The sequence below is a fragment of the Enhydra lutris genome, unplaced genomic scaffold, assembly GCF_002288905.1.
Source record: "Enhydra lutris kenyoni isolate GAN:26980312 unplaced genomic scaffold, ASM228890v2 scaffoldscaffold33, whole genome shotgun sequence".
NCBI classification, from domain to species: Eukaryota; Metazoa; Chordata; class Mammalia; order Carnivora; family Mustelidae; genus Enhydra; species Enhydra lutris.
The window spans coordinates 5,767,585-5,791,613 of NW_019154117.1; the positions used below are offsets into that span (position 1 = coordinate 5,767,585).

General features: G+C 45.1%; 1 protein-coding gene across 1 annotated transcript in view; it reads right to left on the reverse strand.

The window, feature by feature from the left end:
- LOC111153579 (solute carrier family 1 member 1) overlaps positions 1-11,604 on the reverse strand; it is a 76,920-nt gene extending 65,316 nt beyond the window's left edge. The window contains exon 1 of the mRNA XM_022512702.1: positions 11,501-11,604. Coding sequence (XP_022368410.1) covers positions 11,501-11,591 — 91 coding nt within the window. The 5' untranslated portion in view covers positions 11,592-11,604. The remainder of the gene's footprint in view (positions 1-11,500) is intronic.
- Positions 11,605-24,029: the final 12,425 nt, after the last annotated feature.

Here is a 24,029-nt window from a genome sequence, read left to right on the forward strand (position 1 = left end):
CATAAGTCCTGTCTTCTATGGTTACCTACTTGAGGTTAAAAAAAGCAAGCCAAGTTTCAGTCCTTCCCACTTAAACAACAGTAGGTGTAAACTTTGTTTCTCAGGGTCTGTGCCTTCTGAACGGCAACATTTCCACCTCCATTCCTCCTCCACACATGAAACCTGAGGAAATTCTCCAGGTGTAAGAAAGGAATCGATGAAGAGGAAGCAGAAATGGAGCCGACCCGCTACGTCTCCTGGTTGACAATTAACTTTTGCCAATAAAAACCTGGGGCACCTGGGTGGCTCAGTGGGTTAAGGCCTCTGCCTTCGGATCAGGTCATGATCCCAGGGTCCTGGGATAGAGCCCCATGTCGGGCTCTCTGCTCGGCGGGGAGCCTGCTTCCTCCTCTCTCTCTCTCTGCCTGCCTCTCTGCCTACTTGTGATCTCTGTCTGTCAAATAAATAAATAAAATCTTTAAAAAAAAAAGTAAAAACCCATCTTCAGACTTTTTAATGACCCAATCTAGTGTTTATCCGAGCAGTTCAAGCTCAAGGTCTCCTGGAACAGACAGCACAGATGGGCTAATTAATTCCTTATCAGAGAAATAATCTCCAAACAGGGAGAAAAAAATGGGCAGAATTTGGACAAGGATGTAAAAAGATGTGTGGGAGGGGGCAGGGGGAGAGAAACCTAGAAATAAATTCAACGACAGACATAGGAATCGTTAACTACCACATTCAAAAAAGCTCTATCATTCAAGGCTGACTCAGCTTTATGCCATGAACCAAATCTGGGAGGCCAGATGGATCTCTCTAATCAGTCCAAAGAATTCCCTGGAGATCAGGCTGGTTCTGGTGCTGGTGTCCCAAGAAGGTTACACCTTCCTCAGGGCAGGGAGAAGCCCTTGAGTCTGGGAGCTTCCAGGCCATGTGGAGCTCACACTAAAATGGCTTCAGAACCAGGCTTCCTCTTCTGGGATTCCCAAAGTAGAAGTAAAGTATATTTGGGATAACTGCAGCTCGACCAAAGTTCCCCAGAGTCTTCACTCAAAAACCCATACAACTAGAGAACCTGGGTGGCTCAGTGGGTTAGGCATCTGCCTTTGGCTCAGGTCATGATCTCAGGGTCCCGGGACCCAGTCCTGCAACAGGCTTTCTGCTCAGTGGGGCGTCTGCTTCTCTCTCTCCTTCTGTGCTTTCTCTCTCATATAAATCAATAAAATCTTAAAAACAAACAAACAAAAACCCATACAACTAAGTGGTTAGCCTGGGGACCGATGGGAGAGGCTCACCAAGGATTTACCTTTCCTTCAACAAAAAAGGTTTTATAACCAGTGAAAAAAGATTTGGGGGCATCTTTTACAAAACCGGTGCAGTGCTAGGTGCCATGAGTATGACAGACCCAAAAAGGATAGCATTTTTTCTATCCTCAGGAAACTGAGGTGAGACAGAGAAGTTGTGAAAACACAGCAACACACTGATTCCACAGTAGTTGCACATGGTACCAAAACTGGACATAAGACAGGATATGGGCCTTTGTCCTCTTATCGTTATCTCGACCTGGGCTCTTGTAATATTTCCAATCGCCCAGCCCGGGGAATCCTGCCACACCTGTTCCAGGCCATTCCTGGCCCTCTCCGGGAATCCTTTCTCAATTCTGCCTCTCTTCTTTGAAGGCCCAAGGCAAGATGGGGCTTTCTGCAGCATTTACCACACCTGGGCTACTGTTAGTGGTATCTGCACGCACAATGCCTCTGACACACTGGGACGAAACACAGATTTCACCCTGTATCTTTTGCCGGTAACATTAATATTTGCTTCTTTTGAACTGAGCTCTTAATCGATTGCCAAGTGAACAGGTCTTCCCAATCACAGACAACACCTTTCCTCTTACACCCCAATTCCCTTTGATTGACAGTGGTTTCCCAGAGGACAGTTTTGGGGATTTTGAGGCCATAACTGAGCTCTGTGGTTAAGACTGCAGTAGTCGATTTGTGAGGTCTGCCACAGGGCAGGGTTTGGGAGGTGGTGCAAATGCAGTGTGACATGTGGATTTAAATGAAAGGTGACAGGAGCACAGAGAAGGCAGATCATCTCTGACGGTCTACACAGTAAAAGTAGGAATTAGGAGATTCACCTGCAAGGATGAGTAGGGTAACAGTCGGTGAAACAACGAGCAGAAGCATTAGGGCAGCAAAATACAACACACCCTGGGAAAGCAAGCACTAGACAAGCTCGGCCAGAATACCTGTTCAAACAGAGGGGTTATGAGGGCAGAAAAGGGGAAGGCTAACCACTGGGGACCCCAAGTCCAGGACAGGATAAAGGGTCCAAGAGATAGGCAAGGGATGGAGGGAGAAGGTGGAGCACAGGCTTTGTTTAGTTACCGTACAAGACCGAAGTCTGCAAGAGTCATTTGAACTACGTGCTGGTGTAGCAAGGTCTGCTAGAAAGGAAGGAACCTTGCTCAATGGTTATGAACCTCAGTTTTGGGAGTCAGACAGTCCTGGGTACAAATCCCAGCTTTGCCTGGGACCTCAGCCACGGGACTTCAGCCATTTATGTTCCTTTCTCCTCATCTGCGAAAGGGCAAACTTCCCACCTCATTGTACTCAGGCTCAAATGGGAAATAAATGTGCATAAACCCCACAGAAAGCTCTCAACAAATGTTAGCAAATCATGGGCTTGGTGAACTGCAAGAGAAATAACTTTTCAAAGAAGAAAATGTGTCTCCTTTGTTGTCTCATAATTTGGGGAATCTTGTATGAAACCTGTAAGTGATTAATGGAATTGGAAGACAATGAAGTATCTGAAATGCCCAGAAGAACTGAGCAAAGTCAGTTTATCCTCCAGAAGTGGGAAGAGGCTTGGAGATTAGGCTTTCAGTGGTTAGGTATTTCTGGTAATGATGCATTTATTGTTGTTGACGACTTAATTCTTTACGAATTATAAGTAACCAGATAACTCTTGAGCAACAGAACAGTGGTAAAACATAATTTGATTATATAAACTCACTTAAGCTCTCTTCCCAAAGGGTTTCCTTAGTTGAGTAAGTAAATGGAGCTTTAAAAACCCGAGGGCACTGAACTCGAGTAATTGTCTCAGTGCAGTTAAAAGAATAAACACACAGCATGAACCCTCTCTGGTCATTTCTGAATGGAAGTTCCAGTCCCAAAGGCCACCTCTTTGCAAACAACATGAAGACCTCACAGAGACATGTGATGCTCATGTCAGGAGACTTCCTGGACACATGAAGATGTGCTGTGACAGCTGTCCCATCTGTGGACACAGTTAGGGACACTGGGACCAGGAGGCCTGGGGGAACAAAGACCTCAGGCCGCACGTGCGGAACTGGTGGGAGGGGCTCATCTCCTTAGTGCTGCCTCTGGGTCTTGTGCTGGAGAATGAGGCACAGCATCTTCCTCATCCTGGCTGAGGGGGGACCACTGCCCGGAACTCACACAACTGGAGCCGGGGCCCAAGGAGGAACAGCCCAGAACACACAGCCTGGAACTTCTGGGGCCTGGGACAAGGTCCACTCGTCCCGGAAAGTGCAGGAGTGTTTGCTGGAAAGGAAGTATTCTACCTCTGGTAATGGAACAGGCGGTTGGCAAATACTTCTCCAACGTGGGGTAGTAACATTTCTGGCAATGAGTGAGTCACTGAAACACTTTCTTTCCATCAACAGAGGTGTTACTGTGGAGTGCGCTAATTACAACAGAGCACTCTTTGTTGCAGTCGGGGCTGTTTCCTTAGCAAGTGTAATGAATTAGCTCCTTCTCCATCTAGCCACTGAGTCGAATGACGGCTCTGAAGTGAATTATTGACTTAATAGTCACTGTCTCTGATATTCTCTGCTATTAGATGTATGTTTAACATTCTAAATAGGAAAGGCCCCTGAAAACACCTGCTATGTTAATGCACTGCTGCAGGGGGGTTTAAATGGGCCGCTTGGTGTCACTGAAAATGAGTTCGTTTGCTTCGAGAGTGCTGGTCCTCACAGCATACATGACTCTGGATCTCCAGCACCGAAGACAGGGCGTGGGTGGGGGGGGTGTTTGCGGGGGCGGGGGGGATCTGCAGCTCCTCAGGCAAACTGCGCTTCCCTGGCACCCGGCCAGCGTGTCGCTAGTCCCCATAGGACAGTTACTGGGAGGCTCAGCTCTGTTACAGGTAATCACAATTTCTCACAAGTAATTAATGTGGAAAGCTTTCTCTCTTCATAAGCAAGCGCTCCCACGAGCACGCATATGCTCTCTCTTGAATTCCCCGTCCCAGGTGAGCACGTCCTGTCTGACCTAGCGGGGGTTTCGCTGTCTGAGCTACTACGGGAGCTCTACCAGAGCCTCATCTGGCTCATGGTAATTTTCTACAGCATGTATCTTCATTTGAAGTTCCTTTATTGCTTGCTGCTCAAATTTTTGACAGGTAGATAACTTTGATTTTACAGGTTTTTTTTTCTTTTTGTATATTGTAAAGAAAAAAAATGCAATGTCTCACATTAAGCAACATCTAACAAGATATTGAGTAGCTATGAACAATCTTTTTTTTAAAGATTGATTGATTGATTTTAGACAGAGACAGAGAGAGAGAAAGAGAGAGCGCACCAACAGGAGGGTGGGGCAGAGGGAGAGGGAGAGAATCCCAAGCAGACTCCCTATTGAGGGCAGAGCCCAATATGGGGCTCGATCCCAGGACCCTGCAATCATGACCTGAGCTGAAATCAAGAGTCGGATGCTTAACTGTCTGCACCACCTGGGTGTCCCTAATGTTCTCTTTTCTGACTATTAAACTGAATAGACAGACAGACAGACATACACCCCCCCACACACACACACACCTTCTCTGGCCCTTCTCTGTTTTTCCTCAATTTACCTTCAAATTCCTCCCAACAGATGGTGTTAAGAACATGTATGCAACATAAGGTGCGGGGCAGAGTCCAACATCTGTGATAATTTTCAAAAGATTTATTTTATCATTTTGGGTTCATATAGCTTTATGTGGGGTTTTGGTTTGATAGGCTCGAGGTGTATATACCATGCACAGAACAACCCAAACTCAGAATTTTAGTGAGTCCCCACATCTGCTTGGTTCTGATTTGGTTTAAAAAACGAAAGGATCAGGGAGGGACATTCAAAGCCCCAAATTCTTTTTCTAATTCTTTAATATGTGGAACTTGGGCCACGCCAATCAAAGGACCTATTCTCTAAAGTACTTATCAGACACATGCAAGATATGTATACGTATAGAGAAACAACATAAGTTTATTAGACCTCATATTCCTGAATAATCTAAAGCTGACATGGAACAAATAAATCACATTATTTATTTATTTTTATAGTTTCCATTATTAAACTCAAGTCCTGGAGGTTTACAACTGACTCAGCATCAAGACCGTGTCATCCTCCTGTAATTCCTTTATCACTTGCTTAGTGTCCCATGGAGGAGTTCCTAGCAATAAACCGAGGAATGACGATGACATCATCGCTGAGCAAAAGGACTAAAGGTAGAAGGAACCGCAGAGATTTTCTAACCCAGGGCCAACTGAGTATACAGCACACATGCCCCTACTCTCTGTTCCCAAGCCCTTGGCAGACATCAGTAATCAATTCCAGAACTTCTGTTTCCAATTCCCTCTCAACAAACATATCCTGCCAGACAGTCCACTATCTATAATGGGGAGCTGGCATGTGAATGAAATCCTTGTTCTTCCAGCTCATCCAAATCCCTCTTCTTTCTGATAAGAAAACAAAGGCCCAGAAAGTTTAAGTATCAGATACACTTTCTTAAAGAGCTCTGAAGAGTCAGTCCCATTACTTTAAGGTCTCGTTTCATTTTCCAGCATTGGCTAGGAGTAATGGGGGTGCTTTGGGCCTCAAGGGATCTATGATCTAGTTTTGAGAAGGAAAAGGTGATCATGCTTGAAATATGTGTAGACTAAGTGTTAATCTGGGGTACTGATGTCAAGATTGGAGAATGCTGAAGTAGACAGAAGAAAATTTATGGAGGAAATGGAGCTCAGGCTAAGCTTAGGGCTCATTTATTCACTCAATAAACCAGGACAATGTCTTACTCTCCAGGTCATAAATGTCTCATCAACAAATCAACAAATGTTTCGAGTCCACCATTGCATTGTGACAGATGCTGCGGGTTTAGGGAGGCTCATGGCTTAGCGGGGTGGGGTGGGGAGAATATATTCTAACTGCACAGTATTGCATACAAGTAGATGTTCCTTCTGCACAGTGGGGGTGCACAATAGTTCTTTTCCAAGTCTGTGCCACTTCTAGGATTCCATCTCCCGCTAGAGATGGTCACTTCCTTCCCCTGGAGGACCAAATCTGGCCATACCCCATCAGCTTAACCTGCTGAGCACCTCGAGTTAACTGTCATTTATTTTCCATTCCCACTGCAGCTGAGCAGCCAAGGGCCCTAGCTCTCCTCGTCTGGACACGGACATGAGTCCCCTCGGTAGTGTGCCCACCTGCAAGACTGCCCTCCCAGGATCCATTCGCCACATGCACCTGTCAGTGATCTTTCCCAAGCACAGCTCTGACCATGTCCTTGCCAATCTAACCCTCAGACCACGTCCAAACTCATCAGCATGGCATTCTAGGCCACCCCCCACCCCCAGGAACTGCCTCTGCCTCTTTGGCAGCCTTGTTCCTTTTATTTTTCCATGTCCCTCCATCATACCCTCCGCTGCAGTCTTGCCCAGCCCCTCCGTTAGAAGGCAGGAAAGGCAGTCTTTGAAGGTGGAAGGAAGAACCCCACAGCCTCATGACCAGAGGCACAAGGGTGGGTCTGAACCCACCGTGGAGGCCAGTCTGGCTGATGAGCCTGCCAAGTCCCACCAGAGCAGCATCCCTCCGACCGCACCCACGGGGATTCGCAGAGTCCTGGAGGCATGTTTCTGCCCCTGCCCAGTCTCAGGGGAGAAAAGGACAACACAGACCAAAGTATGGCACCCCAGTATGGCACTCGGCCCACACTACCGTGATTCCCAGGAGGGTCGGCAAGGACCGGCTACGACAGGGAGCTGGGGAGCAAGACAGAGAGAAGCAGCCCAAAGGAGGGGAGGGAAAGGAACCGGAGGATCAGTTTTCATCTGAGTGATCATGACTGTTGGGTCTCCATTCACTCACCCCTACGTGGGCAATGTTATAGTTTCCTCATAGACAGTTATGGAGGCAACACCTACTTTGTAGCCGCAAAACATTTTCACTGCCTTTTTTCCATGAGCATTTCCTAATATTTCACCAGGCATGATGGAAATGAGGTTGGAGAAGTATAAGAAGTCAAATGTGTAGCAGGTTAAGTGCCCTCTAGCCTCCTCAGCCTGGCTCTGCTTCCACCCCTTGCCCCCTCCCTCAGTCTGTGCTCAAAACAGCAGCCGGGGGAGCCCAGGGGGAGCAGATTAAAATACAACCAGACCACCTGCTCTGCTCAGAACCCTTCAAAGGTTTCCCACCTCCCAGGAAAAGTCAAAGTCCTTAGAGGAGCCCACACTCTCCCACTGCTCTGTCCCCTCCAACCTCCTCTCCCTCCCTCCACGCCCTGTTCCTTCTCAAATAAGCCAGGATGCTCCTTAGATACCTGTGCACCTGTTGCCGCACCTCCTTCTAGTCTTGGCTCAGTGGTCTCCTTCTCAGTGGGGCCCTCCCTGTGGCCCTGATTTAAAAGCGCAAGCCCCTCCCAGCCCCCTCCCTGTTCTCACCATCTGACACACACCGCGTGGTAGTCTACCTCTTTGTTCTGTTGATGGTTACTCTCTGCACTGGAGCGGAAGTTCCATGAGGAAAGGGGTTTTGACGGTTTTGTTCGCTGCTTTGTGCCCAGGCTCTGGGACAGTCTCTACCGAATGGAAAATCTAAGTGTTGGCTGCTACAGATATATTCCAAGACTGGGCTGATTAGAGGCCCAGCAGTACCAAGCATGGGAGTCGCAAAACCAAATGAACTTTATCAGTAATGATGTATATTCTGGAATGCTACCAGCACAATGCTACATGCTCACCGGCAGGTGAGCACAGCCGGCCCCCCTCATCAGAGGCCTCACAGACACCCAGAAACAGAGGAAGACAGCATCTACCACGACTCAAACGAGCACTGCGGAATGCATGTTGCTGGGGCGCAGGGTAGGGGACGGGAAGCCGGGGCAAGGGTATTCCTAATAAGCTGGAAGAATGTTCTCCACGTCAAGCAGCGGCATCTGAATCTATAAAGGACGGCTTCCTGAGCGCTGGGAAGAAAATGATTCAGAATGAGTAAGCTTGCCAGCTCTGTCATGTAAATAACATCTACTTCCTTTCCTGAAGACCTGTAAGGTGGAAATCAGGTTTTCCGGGTGGCTGGAATAAGGCACGTCCTGGATAGAAAGCGCCTGCTCTGGGCTGTGACGGGGGTGAGGATTCCCCGAGCGCTTTACCAACATGACACACACCGTCCCTGGCATGATTTTTCAGCCTCACAGCGGTGCGAAAGCGACACTGGTGCAGTAGTAACCAGACTTCAAATTTTTGAATTTTGATCTCTTCCTGGGTGAGCGAGATGTGGTGCCGTCCTCTCTCGTGACGCTGGGCATGGCAGCCCCGCGATCAAGAGGGTAAACAACAGATGTGCTCACTACCATTCTGCACCCAACAACCACTGTTCCTCACCTTCTCTCTCTAGGGCGTTCAACAGATTACATGAGATACTCAACACTTCCTTATAAAATAGGCTTCGCGTGAGATGATTCTGCCCAACCGTATGCTAATGTAAACGTTCTGAGCACATTTAAGGCAGACCAGGCTAAGCCATGCTGTTTAGCAGGTCAGATGTATCAAATGCATTTTTTGAATTATGATATTTGATATTTCCAACTTCCCATGGGCTTATGGGGACCTAACCCTATCCCAAGTTGAGGAAGATTTGTACACGAAATGATCGTCACTGGGTCACTTGAATCAGAATGCCGAGACACAGAAGTTTTACACACAGTGATTCTGTTTGGACAGAATTCCCAGCTGGAGCACAAAAACATCTACCCTTAGAATTTCTACCTGTTCAATGAATTGAGATCCAGGCTATGGGGCATGAAACAAAATGGTTAATCCTTCCCATATTTTTGTAAAAAAAAAAAAAAAAAATCTCTTTAACTGCATTTCCTCTCATATCCTAGGTCTTGAAAAACAGAGGCTTTAAGCGGGCTCATAAAAACCTTTGTCCCTCATTTCAATAATCAAAATATTTTAAAGTGTCAGGGCCACTGAATTATAGCAGGGATCAAACATTTTGACAGTGGACCAAACATTTTGATGGCTATAATCAGAAGACGACATTCTGTCAGGGGAGATAATAAATTTAACAGTTTTTTCTTTAAAAGGGTCTAGAAAGGAGGCTGCCGGAGAGAGCTGGTGACTTTCTGTATCAATTAAGACTTCTAAAATAAACTTACTATCAGTTTATATATGGACTCAGCCTCACTGTTGTAAGTTAGCTGGAATTTCATTCTGGTTAAATAATTGAGCTCCTGTACTCCACAGAGAGGTATGATTTCCACTCAGACCCAGTGCTCTAGAGAAAGAAAAAAGGAAGACCCCGGGAGGTGCCTGTGATGGGCACAATGGGGATGGCTCAGGCTTCACACTTCTCAGACCAGGAGTGGAAACCCTCAGGCTAGCCCTGTGCTGTTCCTGGAGGAGCAAATGTCCAGAAAGACCTCAGTGGGGCACTTGACATTTTTATATGGTGGTTTCTCTTTCTTGAGAAAAGTGTCTGAATCGAGCTTCACCCAGGTTAAAAACTGTTGGAAAGTGCCCTGATGCCAAAGGCCAGATCTGCAAAATGGGCATGTAATCTCTCTTGACCCTGAAGCTGTATTTTTGCAACAGGTTCCAAAGGCCAGGGAACAACTGCTCAAAATCCTCTCCAAACCAGCCTCCAGTGAATGGGTACACTGAACAGTGGTATGCAACACTTGGTTAACAGGTGAGTATTCTCAGGCTAAAAAGTGTAACAGGCTAAAAAGGCAGCATTGTTCCACTTTTACCAGGAATTAGGAGGAAATGCTGACCTAAGTTACCCAGTAACTATCTTTAAAAAGAGCTTAACAATTAATTCTGGACGCTTATCACTAGGGAAAACAAACAAGGCCATTTCATCGGTTTGATACAGGGAAATCAAATCACTCTCTCTCTGTGGTATATTATTTAAATGTAGTGAAGGCAGGATAAACCTTCCCTAAAACCCCCTAAGCCCACTTAGCCCTTGGGGGAAATAGAGTTAAACAGATAAGAAAGACTTTCTTCTCTACTTCTTTCCTTTCCTCCCACAAATGGCCTCTGCTAAAGCAATTCCAAGATGTTATTTCTTTACTCGAAAACTGACTTTATTTCGCACAAGGTTCTGGAGGAGCAAATCTGACTCTGAGGATTCCATTAACTTCCACAGGTTTTTTTGGGGGGGGGGGGGGCGGGTAGGGCATCAAGAGTAGGGATAGGCAATGCCCAATATTCTGAGATTCAGAAATCCCTGGAGAAGGTGCAGGAGGTCCGGAGGCTGGCACCCCATCCCTTTTTCAGCAAACCCAGCTGCTGTTTCCAGAGGGAAGATGGGGACTTCAAAGGAATCTCACCTGCCGGCTGTCCCCACCTGTGTGAGCTCAAGGAGAAAAGGAGACGGACTCCAGGCCCAAAGGAGTGCATTCCAGAGCCCCAGTGCTAAGACAGGCAAACTGGCAGAAATTCATAATCGAAATCAGAACAACTCCTACCTCTGAGCAATGGCTCAGACATCCGCTTCGTCCAGTAATCTGTCAGGAGTGAATCATTTAAATACACCCTTGTTTAAAAACACGCAAATGGGACTCAAAATTATTTTCAATAGAACAACAATGTGGAGAGCGAGGAGGCTCCAGGATGCTATTTTGGCAGGTTACCAGGGTAGGAAAGGAAGAAATGTGAGTTCTCTTAGCTCTCTTTCTCCAGTGACCTCCTGCGGGCCGTAACTGCACACACCGGAGTTCGGGCAAGAATTTGGCCCAGGGTGAGCGGCAACACCCTCTACCTCCCTCCCCTCGGGGGCCCGGCCACCCCTGGGGCTAAGGTGCCTCTGCCAGTCCAACCGAGGACCGAGGACCCTATCCGCACTCGATCCCTGTCCAGGCAGCACGGTTCTGGAAAAAAATGGGGGTGGGGGGGCGCCGGAGAGCACACAGGACTGAAAACCCAATAATAAACCGTGTCTGCTTCCCAACGGGAAGGACCAGGAGCTTCGCCTTCCCCTTCCAAGCCCCTCTGATCGTTTTGGGTAAAGCAGGAACCCGCAGCTCGTGGAGCACCGAAATCGGAGTCCCCGAGGAGCTTTGTTCTTCTCTCGCAGACATTGGCACCCCGGCGGGGAAGCCCCCGCGTGGCTTCGAGGCCGACGAAGTGCACCCGCGGCGCCTCGCCCACCCTCGCACCCGCCGGCCCCGCACGCGGCCTGGGCGCTGGGAGCGCGTGAGGGCGCGCGCCTCGCCCACCCACCAAGCCGCTCACCGAGCACCACAGCGGCCACGGTGGACAGCAGCAGCCAGTTGTTCCTCAGGAAGCGCTTGCAGTCGCATCCCTTCCTCGCCGGCTTCCCCATGGCGGGCGCCGGGGCTGGGAGCCGCCGCAGCGGCCGCCGCTATTGTGCGCGGAGCTCGGCCGTGAGCGCGGGGACCGGTGGAGGCTCCGCGGCGCGGCGGGGGCGGGAGGCGGGTGCGCGCGGGCCGCTGCGGCCGCCGCTGTCACTTGAGACCGCGCGCCGCGCCTGTCTCCCGGGCCACCTCGCCGGCAGTGCGCGTTGGGCGCGCCCGGCTCCTCCTGCCGCCGCCGCGCTCTGCAGCTCGGGGGCCAACCAGCGAGGAAGGGGGGAGGAGCGGCGGGCGCGTGGGGGCGTGCGCCGTGCGCGCGGGGAGCCCGGGAGCCCGCAGCCCCACGCCCCGCCGGCCTTCACCTGGAGTCGCTCGCTTTTTTTTTTTTTTTTGTCCTGCCAGACCAGCTTTTCGGATTTGGGGTTTCCTCCTTGTGGAGCCCAAATGGGCGGAGCCGCCGTGGTCTGGCCGTGCGCCTGCACACCCGCTCCCCTCCGCGTTGCACACGCCTGCCCCCGGGCGCCGCGGAGCCCTCGCGGGTGGGGAGAGGTGAGGGAACAGCTCTGTCGTGGGTACCCTTTGCTCCCGGCCGCAGCCGTCTAGAACGCCTGAAGCCCCTAGCGGAGAAGAGAGACGGCTGGGGAGTGGGGGGAGGCAGAGCAGGACTTGGTGAGCTCAAACCCCTAACCCCCCGCCCCCCATTATTAATTCTTTCTCGGGGTAGTAGGAGGGGAAGCACCAGTAGGATGGCCTGTGGACACAGGGCTTGCAATGGGCCCTCTTAGAAACTTTAGTGGCTCTGTGGCCGCTGAAGGCCCCCAAACTGTAAGACTTGGCAGAGTAACTAGGTGTGAGCACCGGGCGGAGCGGTGCTGGGTGAAGGTGGGAGGGCCCATTCCTAAGGCCAAGTGCACTGGGAAGGCAAACGGGGGAGTTGGAGAAACTAGGTAAGTGGTGCCAAATATATTATGCGACCCTAAGTGAATTTTCTAGTTCTCTTCAATTCTTCTACCCCATTATTTCACCGTCACTTACACAAACTCTTTCCTTTCCTTTCCCACACCACCACCTCCGCAGCTCTAGGCTGCCTTCCTGTCAGCTTTCCTAACATTAAGTAAGATCTGCACTTTTTTTTTTTTTTTTTTTTTTTGCTATTGTGGAGGTTACTCTCTGAATGGGGAGGGTGGGGGAGCTCCCCAACTGGATTATTTGATGACTAAAACCCCACAATTAGAGCTTCATTCCTTTGGCTGAAATTGATGCAAGTCTTCTTGAAGAGATTATAATTCAGCTTTAAGAACCAGGTACACTTTAGTATGAATAACTTTATCAGTTTTTCTCCAGAAACTAAATTTTGAGAGCAGGAAGGATAGAGGGGTATCAAGGTCACTTTGTGCCTGAGCAGGATCTGAGGAAATGTCAGAAGGAGGGAAACTATCAAGAAAGAGGGGACAGAGATAGCCACCCCCCAACACACAAAAAGCTGGGAAGTACTCAGGAAAGGAATGGCAAATATATTATGAAGTTGTCATGTAGTAGTACATTATGCAGCCTATAGAAAGGAAGTTTATGAAATTTTTAATTGCATGAGATAGCTTATGTTATGATATTAGGGGAAAAAAGGGAAAGGGGAAAAAGAGAGGGGAAAAAAAAGAAGATTACATTGTGCATACAGTTTGGTCACAACTATGTAAAGCAAACATAGAAAACAAAACCTTATACTTAGGAAAAAAAAAAGTCCAGAAGGAAATACGCCAAATTTTTAACAGTGGTTGTCTTTGGGTGATATAATAATGTGTTCGAATCTTTCTGCTTTCTATCTTTGTGTATTTTCCCAAGTGTTTCCCGTGAGCATCCTCATGCCCATTACAGTTGTGGGTAGGGTTGTATTGAAGAGAGAAATGGGCCCTAAAGAGAGAAAAAAGTGGAAGGACTAAGATGAACTTTGTACATCACAACTTTTTGATGTCTAATAGAACAACCACACCTGGGTTTTATGCGTAGGATGTTTAGGTTTAAATCCCAGTACCACCACTTACCAGCTGGGTAACTTTGGGCAAATTGCTTAAATTTCTTTGTCTGTCTCAGTTTCTACGTCTGTAAAATGGAGGCATTAATATTATTTCTCTCACGGGGGTATGGTAAGAGTTGAATACAATGTTTTTAAAAGACTTAGTGCCTGGCATACAGCAGGCACCATCCCCAGTTGTACTTGGAGATAATGGGAGCAGGTGCCTTTTACTCCCTCTCACCTGTGGCCTGCCTGTCGGGAACGCCTCCTGACGTCAGACCCACAAGAACCCTGGCATTTTTATCAAGAGTAATTGCTGTTTAAAGTTGCCATGGACCCTAAATCTACTGCATTTTCACACCTAAGACTCCATAGAGTATGTAACTGGCTTTATGCTTATTTAAATTATGCAATTTTAAAATAGTGCAATATAAAAAGATGAATAAAGCCAACATGTATACACTCATTTTGAAGTAATAAAAATCTCCAAAATTAAATGTAAGAGTCAAGAATTTCCAAAGTTCAAAGCAGGTAGGCCAAGAGAATTATAAACTGCATTCATGCCGTTGCTCCTTGGCGGTCCCACTTTAGGTGGCAATAAAAAATAATTAATAAGCAGATATAATGCACTTGCCTTGTGCCAGGCACCTTTCTAACCACTTTGCACACATTATCTCCCTTGATCCTCCCAACAGCTGAATGCCGTAGGGACTGGTATTCTACCTCGTGGAACTGCTGGAAGAATCAGATGAGATACTGTGCGTCATTAACATCTTCGTCTTACAGCTGAGGAATCTGGGACACATAGAAGGTAAGGAAATTCCTTCAGTTCCCTTGGTTGGTAAGAGGAAAATCAAGGTGAACTAGGTGGTCTGGCTCAAGGTGAATGGACCGCCTCTTATATGAGCAACAGACACAGAATTGTTAGGGGAAATGACTTGAATTACTTTATGCAAGATCTTCAGGAGTCCATCCTTCCGAATCCAGGGGACATTAGGGTGTCTTGAAGTGCTGTTCTCAGGTGGAACCTGCCTGCATTTTGGTGGCTGAACTCCTGAATTCATTTTCTGTGGCTACTACTGACCCCTGATTCTATGATATATTTGCCTGAGATAAGCACTACTTACAGGTAGTAAACATCACTTTGGGGGGAGATAGGAGACTTAGGGCTTTAGATTTATTTTTTAAATTTTCATTGTCTATGATAGTCATGAATGCACATGATCTCAAACTGGACAAGAATTTGTAGGGTTTCCCCCCTCCAATAGGTGTTAACATCTCCTTTTTCCCAGACCCCTCAGATGCCTTCAACCCTGCTGATACAAATCTTTGACTATGTCTTAATACATTACATTTTGCCAGTGTGCTTTTTTTTTTTTTCCCCAAACATTTAAGCAACTCTGGCATTTCTTTTACTGCTGTTGTTTCTTTCTTTTCTTCATCCTCAGTTGTTGAGTCATGGACTCTCTTGTTACGAAAGGAAAGAGACTTTGACTTTGCCATACAAGGTTATATCATCAGGTGACAGCATTGGCTTATATATTACTGGGACAGAAGTGAAAAGCATTCAGGGGCAAAAAGTAAGGCATCAGCTTCTGATCACCTCCAGAAATAGTAGGCTGGTTTTGGTCTACCATCATAAAACATATGCAGTTGGTTGCTTTGTCCTCATGCTGTGGTAATGGGAAGAAGGAGGTCATGGGGTACCAGAGTCTCCTTCAGCATCTACTGCTGCATAGCCATTCATGACTGATGGGTGGTAAGAAGGATGCTGTCAGTGTATTCAATCTTTTTAGCAATCTCTTCCTTATTTAATTCATCTTGCAATTATAAATTAAAAGGTGAAAGAACTATAATTCATTAAATCTTCAAATAATTCTCCAAGTAATATTTTATAAAGATGATTTGGCCTGAAGAGATTTATATATTATTTAGATGTCCTTGCAGGCTGAATGGAACAGAACTTTCCCCACAGGCTTTATTGCTTGCTTTGAGAAACTGAAGAGCAATTCTGTTTCATTTCAGAATATATAATACATACATATATATATTTATCTGCTTCGTAGAAACTGTGTGTCCTTGAGCAAGTTGTTTAACCTCTCTGAACCCCATTTCCTTATTTGAAGATACCATTTGAAGTAATGAATACAAATGACCAATACATATTTGAAACATGAACAAGTCTCACAAGTACTCAAGGAAATGAAAACTTAAACCAGTATTTGTTTGCCAGTTAAAGATGTTTTAAGATAAAATATTTAAAAATGTATAATTTTAAGATTAGAAATTGTAAACTTAGAGAAAGTATGAGAAATGGGCAGCGTCACAGACTGCTGGTAGACCTAAAAAATGCTATGACTTTTCTGAGGCTTATTAGGTAGTTCGTAACGTCTTTCATTAAAAGCATTTGTATTCTTGAACTCAATCATTCTACCTCTTCAACTTTATTCCCCCCAAAAAATGATGGTTGGGGGTTGGGCTGTCCATTCCAGTTCAGTTGGAAACAATTTCACTACCTAATAAAGTGGATAGGGTAAAGATTGGTTAAGTGTGTAAAGGTATCCTGGGCAATGGAACACCATTCAGGTATTGAAAAGCATATTTAAGCATGTAATTCAAAAATTACATGGGAAAATGGTAAGGACACACAGCTATGTTTTGAAATGGCAAAAGTAAGTTATAAAACAGTGGGCGAATTGGTTTTTTTTTTTTTTAAGATTTTATTTATTTATTTGACACAGAGAGAGAGAGATCACAAGTAGGCAGAGAGGCAGGCAGAGAGAGGAGGAAGCAGGCTCACCGCTGAGCAGAGAGCTCGATGCGGGGCTCGATTCCAGGACCCTGAGATCATGACCTGAGCCGAAGGCAGAGGCCTAACCCACTGAGCCACCTGGGTGCCCCACGAATTGGTTTTTTTATGATGAGGCTATAGTTACTTATTATTTGTATACCGAAAATATAAAACTTAAAATATGCATATTATAATTCCAATTAAGTCTGTGTGTGTGTGTGTGTGTGTGTGTGTGTAAGGGTAGTAATCTGAGTGCTTCTTTTTTTTTTTATTTTAAGACTTTATTTATGTATTTGACAGAGAGAGCACAAGCACGGGGAGCAGCAGTCAGGGGGAGAAGCAAGGCTCCCCGCTGAGCAGGGAGCCTTATGCAGGGCTTGATCCCAGACCTTGGGATCATGACCTGAACTGAAAACAGATGTTTAACTGACTGAGCCGCTCAGGCGCCCAGTAATCTGAATATTATTAATTTGTGAGCACGTGTTCTTTGCTCTGCTAGGCCAAGGTGTTCATATGCTTGGGAGATTAGGATTTGCTACAGAAGGAATTTAAAGAACAAAATATACTAACATTCCACTTCTACATGAAGTTTAGGATTATGTAGCAGGAAAGACTATCATCCGGAGAAAGAATGTTTCGTAGTCCTTCACCTCCCCGTTAGCGTATCAGAATCCCAGCATGAAAGAACCATCTCAGAGAATTCTCTGGAGTGGAGGAAGGACACCCCGTTACCTATAAGCAGCTGTCCCTCCGTTGAAGCAGGAGGTGAAGACACAGGGGGATTAGATGAGAGACTCACCACTTTCTGGTCAAGGGAATGGTGGGAAGACGAAAGGGAGAATAAAGGAGATGCTGGTCCGGTTTTCTCTCTCCAGGTTTTGCCAAGGAAGGCGGTGTATGTTAGAGACAGGAGGGTGACAGCTCTGTTTCTGACCACCCATTAAGGGGCTGCCTCCCAGGCTGTTTCTTACCAACCTGGGTGCAGCCACATCAACACAAATGTGGCAGGAAGTGTATGTAGTCAGGCAGGGGAGAGGACCTGAGATTTCACGTCCTAGGCACCCTTGGCTCCTGGGGGCAGGGATGCTGAGCTGAGAGCCTCTGGATGGTCAGTGCCAGATGAGGCGACTCTCAGAGTCTTGGGCTGGGGGAGTCCCGTGTGAACCGGCCCGATACAGAGGCTCACTTCTTTATTCCTGTCAGTAGCTGAGGTCAGACTGAGGCTGTCCTAGATGTCTTCAGCTCTAATGAAGCCAAGAGAAAAAGCAGAATATGTCTTCCCAACTGCACATTTTAACCCAGAAGACCTGCAGGGCAACTTACAAGCAGTTAACATGTTCTGGACGCCAGGATCCAGGTGGATCCACACATCACGTTGGGTTGTTCATGTTTTAAAGTCTCTTTCATTTTGCAACAGATTCCCCATCCCCCCATCTCATATGTTTGTTAAAGGGACTGGCTCATTTGTCCTATAAGATTCCCCCATACTAGATTTGGCTGACTGCTTTTTCATGGTGGCAATTGATTTGTTTTCCTCCCGCACTGTTTCCTCTGAGCTGGAGGTTAGATCTAGGGGTCTGATAGCTAGCAGGACCAAGATCCAACCAACGGTGGATTCTGATGTCAGCCTGATTCATCTGGGATAAATTCGCCGTCAACATTTTGAATATGGTTTGGCATCTGCTAGAGATGGTTGCTTAAGATCGCTTTATTTAATTTGTTCTCATTCTATCGTTCCTCTGAATATATTTGCCGGAATTCTTCTATAAAAAGAATTTTTACCTCATCAGCTATTTGGTTACCCTGAAATAGTGTTTGTACAGAAAAGGCAGGATCCGTGATTAACTTTTTCCCTTTGCTGGTTTTCTCAGTCATGAATTGGGGCCCTAGCATCCTCCAGTGGTGACTGACATTGTTTTGTTCCCTTGTTTTTTCATGCGTGTTATGATGGACACTGTATTAGGGTAATTATGCTTACTGGTGTTATTATGAATACTACTGTTGAACACTGATGGGCGCTGTATTCGTGTTATTATGTCTACTCGTGTTCTTGTGAATACTTTTACTAGCATTATTATGAAATGAAATTTATTATGTTATTATGAAACACATAAATCCATCCAGAACATATAAATCTGTGTGCGCATATGTAACTGATTGAAACACATAAATCCACATGTTTCAATCAGTTATACATGTGCACATAGATTTTATATGTTTTGGATATATTTATGTGTTTCAATCAGTTATATATGTGCACATAGATTTTATATGTTTTGGATGGATTTATGTGTTTCAATCAGTTACGATCGTTATTATTTTCCTTGCTCAAATTGCCGAATCTTTAGCTAACGGGAGTCCATTCATTTTGGCTCCCATGTCCTTTGGCCAAACCATTTGTCTTCAAATAGTGTTCTTATTTTCTGGCTCAACAAGATGTCCCAGGACCCTCTTGTACATTTCTTGCCCTAGAAGCAGCCATTTCCCCAAAGTCTCTGGGTTCCTTTTTGTGGAGAATAGTGTTTAGAAACTGTAGTCTTGGTGATGGGGGTACTCATCTCTACCAGGTTCTGGTTTGTTTCACTTAGCTTAAGGTCCTCACGGCTCATCTGTGTTGACATGAGTCAGAATTCCCTCCTTGTCACAGCTGAATAATTTCTATTTGTTTATTCGTTCATCCACTGATCAACACCTGGGCTGTGAATAATGCAGCTGTGAAAATGGGTGTATCAGTATCTGTTCAAGTCCCTGCTTTCAATTCTTTCGTGTATATACCAAAGTGGAATTCTTTGGGGGTAATTCTCTGGGTTATGTATATTTTTAAAGATTTTATTTATTTATTTGTCAGAGAGACAGAGAGACCATGTACACACAGGGGAAGTATCAGACAGAAGGAGAAGCAGACTCCCTGCCAAGCAAGCAGCCTGATGAGGGACTCAATCCCAAGATCCTGGGATCATGACCTGAGCCAAAGGCAGATGCTTAACTGACTGAGCCACGCAGGCGTCCTCTATGTATAATATTTTGAGGAACTGCCATGCTGTTTTTCTCAGTGGCTGCACCAGTTTGCATTCCCACCAGCAGTGTATGAGGGTTCCAGTATGTCCACATCCTTACCAACACTCGTTCTTTTCTCTTTATTCATCTTAATTGTAGCCATCCCAATGTGTGTGAGTCAATTCAAATTTAACACTGCAGAGTTTTGATTAAACTTCTTTGATTTTACTCGTCACTTTTTCTTTACTTTGGAAATCTTGGCTCTTAAAGGCCTTAAGTATTTATTTCCTAATTCTATAATGTACATGTAATAGTAAAAAACAAAACAAAACCATATATATATGGTTCAGTTGGTTTAACATCCGACTCTTGATTTCAACTCATGATCTCAGGGTTGTGAGATCGAGCCCCACGTCAGGCTCTGCACTGGGCATGGAGCCTGCTTGAGATTCTCTCTCTCTCTCTCTGTCACTCCTCTCTCTCTTTCTTAAAAAAGAAAAAAAAATTGTGTGTGTGTGTGTATGTGTGAACATTACTTCTAATAGTAAGACCACTGAATGCCGCTTAAGATTTCTTGTGGCGCTTTTGACCCCAGAATGTATCCCTCAAGGTATATACAGTTAAATTCCTGTGTTCAGTGGTCCCTTGAGGTAATTATTTTCCCTTGTGTGGTTATGTCATCAGTTTGAATGAAAGCATGTAAAACATTTACATAGTTCAGTCGAAACTAAAAGAGCACAGAGCATTCTCCTTTTAGTCTTCATCTCCTTTCCCTCTCCCCTTATGTAATACTTCGTAGCTATCTATTGTGCTAGTTGTCCTTCAGTTGGTTCTTTTTAGAAAACATAAACAAAATATTTATATTTTTATTCTCCCACCCTTTATTACACAAAGGTAACATTCTCTAAGCCCTGTTCTTTGCCTCAGTTTGTTTCATTTATCCTGGTGCTCGCTCAATATTCTAATACAGACATCTTGCTCATTCCTTTTTCTGCTCAATACTCCTTTGTGTAGCTATTGGTATGAAGAAGTCTTCCTCATTCCTTTGAAATGCTACAGGATACTATATCGTGTGGATAGACCCATAGTTTTTTTTTTTTTTTTTTTAACAAACTTCCTACTGATAGACATTTGGTTCTTTTCCAGTATTTTGCTATTACAATTAATATCACAAGGGATAGCATTTACCTCACTCATAAGTGTGCTGGCAAGTGTTTACTAGCAAGCTCTCCAAGAAAAAAAAAAGAAAAGCTTAAGAAAGAAAGAAAAAAGAAGAAGCCTTGATTTTTTTGTTTTTGATGTAATTTATTTCTTTGTTTTTGATCTAATTTATTTAGCTTTACATCTGTATAATTTCATTTTATTTTGTTTTGAGAGAGAGAGGGAGAAAGCGTGAGTGGTGGGGAGGGGCAGAAGAAGGGGGTAAGAGAGAATCTTAAGCAGACTCCACACTGAGTGCACAGCCCCACATGGGACTAGATCTCACGACCCTGAGATTATGACCAAAGCCAAAACCAAGAGTTGGACGCTCTAATTGAGCCACTCAGGTGCCCCTAATTTTATTTAAAAAAATGAAAGTGCTGGGGCACCTGGGTGGCTCAGTGGGTTAAAGCCTCTGCCTTTGGCTCAGGTCATGATCCCAGGGCCCTGGGATTGAGCTCCACATTGGGCTCTCTGCTCCGAGGGGAGCCTGCTTCCTCCTCTCTCTCTCTCTCTGCCTGCCTCTCTGCTTACTTGTGATCTCTGTCTGTCAAATAAATAAATAAAATATTTTTTAAAAAATGGAAGTGCTTAGGGGCAACTGGGTGGCTCAGTTGGTTAAATATCTGCCTTCAGCTCAGGTTATGGTTTCAGGGTCCTGGGATCGAGCACAGCGGTGGGCTCCCTACTCAGCAGGGAGTCTGTTGCTCCTTCTCTCTCTCCCTCTGCGGCCCCACCTCATGATCTCTCTGTCTCTCAAACAAACAAATAAATCTTTAAAATAAACAGAGATGTTTAACAGCCAGCTCACAGATATTCCTGAAAGTTAAACAGTCTGCTCTTGTGAGCCAGTACGAGCCATCACACCATTAAGTCCACACCTCATTTTAGTATCTGAGTAGAAACTTCTATATGTCTAAACTAGAGATCCGTCAGTTTTTTTTCTCCAGAAGAGAAGTTCAAAGGTAGACAACTTAGTGCTTATGTTGGAGCTCCATGGTGGTTGGTATCCCATGCTCCTTTCCCTCTGCTCTGCTCTCTTAGCCTCATGGTCCAAAGTGGCTGATGGAGCACCAGATATCATGTCCATATGCCAGACAGCAGGAGGAAGTGAAGAAAGGCTCTGTGTACTCAGTTACTTTTTAGGATATTCCCAGAGACCCCATCTAGCACTCTGCTTACAATTTGCCGTACAGCACTTGGCTTCCTGGTCATATCGAGCTGTAAGAAAAGCTGGAAAATGGGCATAGTTGTGCAGATTGCTGCCTCAAATAAAATAGGTTTTTTCTTTTCTAATTTACTAGGTAAGAAATGAAAAATGAATATTGGCTAGGCAACGAGCAACCTGCTCCCCTTCTCACGAAATCTTTTAAGCTCAGCCGCTCCAAAAAGCCACCTTTGATTATGTCTTTTCTCCATCTCTTCTCCGAGCTCCAGTGCTGATGCTCCAGTGATCATTGTAGAAACGACACATATTTTCTGAATCACTGTTTTGGTGTTTTATGTGTATGCCAGCCTCCCAGATTCTAATCCACTAATGATTATATGCAATTATAAATTCATATGGGCAAAGTCTGTATTTTACATTTCTTCTTTGTTTCTCTTAAAGAAAATGTATTTTACATTTCTTCTTTGTTTCTCTTAACTTAAAAAAGATTTTTAAGGTGTAAAATGAAGTTAGTGATATCTATACTGTTACTGGAAGAAACAAAGAAACAGTACACATGAAAGACTAAAATGTACAGTGTTACGTACACGTCCCTCCCTCTCTCTTTCTCTTCCTCCCTCCTTTCTATTATTCCTTCTTTCTTCTGGTTAAATATAAAGGGAAGCCATGGGAAGATGGAATGCAAATATTTTATCTTGGCTGGGGGAACGCCGTGTACAAATTACTGGTGGTTTTCGGGACCTGGAACTAGAGACATCCGCTTATGTTGGGCCCAGCTCCTCTGTTCTGGGCGTATCACGAGAATGACTCTTTAAGTCCACACCTAGTATGCTACCTGCTATTAACATATATTCATTTTCCCTGTCTTTGAACTTTGTAATTGTAAAATCACACCTCAGGCTTTATTGAGTCTGGCTTCTTTCAATGCACATGACGTTTGTGAAATTCACCCATGCTGTTTTGTTATCGCAATAGTTTTCTTGTATGACTGTGTAACAATTATTAACCCATTATGTTGTTGACAGACATTGGGTTAGATCCATCTTTTGACAATTATAAATAATCCTGCTCTGAACATTTTTGGGCCTGTCTTTTGGTACGGTGTGTATGTGTTGGGCATATAGCTCGTTATGGGAGTGCTGGGTCATAGTGTATGCTTATGTTCAGGTTTATGAGATATTTCCAGATTGTTTCCAAAGTGGCTGTACCAAATGATATTCCCATCAGCACTGTGTGAGAGTTTGGTTGTTCCCCATCTTGACCAATATACTAGGGAAGAGTCTACCTAGACTCTTGTTTGGGACCGAAGTGCTCATTGACTTCGCTGCTGGTCGTGTTGGTGGCGACAGCTCTCTGTGAATTTCCCTCAGGCAAAGAGTGATTCCACATCCAAAGTCAAGCACCTTCTTCTGGGAGTAGATCTGTGGGATGGTGATGGTGCTGGTGGTGGAGGAGGTGGTCATGGTGGTAATGGTGGGGTGGAGACAATTTCCAAGGGCCATGCCAACTCTGAAGTTTCTTGCAAGACTAATTGAGGCCTGAATTGCAGAATTTTCCCCTCGGTCCAGTCCTATGTCTCTCACACTTTGAAGATGTTTTACTGCCCAGCAAATCTCTTAGTATATAAGTTTGGAAGTGCCAGATGATGTTTCCTTGGGACAGTGATTAGGACAGTATTGTTAGATTTAAAAATTTTTTAATTTTGGCCCTTCTGGTGGGCATGTGATTGTGGTTTTATTGTCCATTTCTGCAATGGCTAATGAGAAGGAGCACCTTCTCATATATTTAATGGGAATCTATCTCCTCTTTCATGAAGTGACTGTTCAAGTCTTATTCCCTCTTCTAACAGGTTATGCATCGTATTCTTTGCTTGATATGAGCCCTTTGCTGGATAGATATATCTCAAGGATCTTTTCTCACTATGGCTTGCCTTTTTTACTCCCTAAATGATTTCTTCTCATTTCTTGAATTTTAAAATTTTAATGTGATCCTGTTTAACAAAATTTTCTGTTAAGTTTGGTGAATACTGATTTTGTTGAGGAAATACTTGTGCACCCCAAGAGCACAAAGATATAAGGTTTTCTATTCTTAAAAGCTTTATTGTTTTACTTCTCTCCTTTGATCTAAAATCTTCCGGCAATTCCTACTTTGAATGGTGTGAGGTAGGGGTCAAGATCCATTTTTCTCTATATGGCTATCCAGGCAATCCAGCAACACTGATTGAAGACATCGTCCTTTCTCCAGTGCACAGCAATGTCCCTTTTGTATGTGTGTATGTGTGG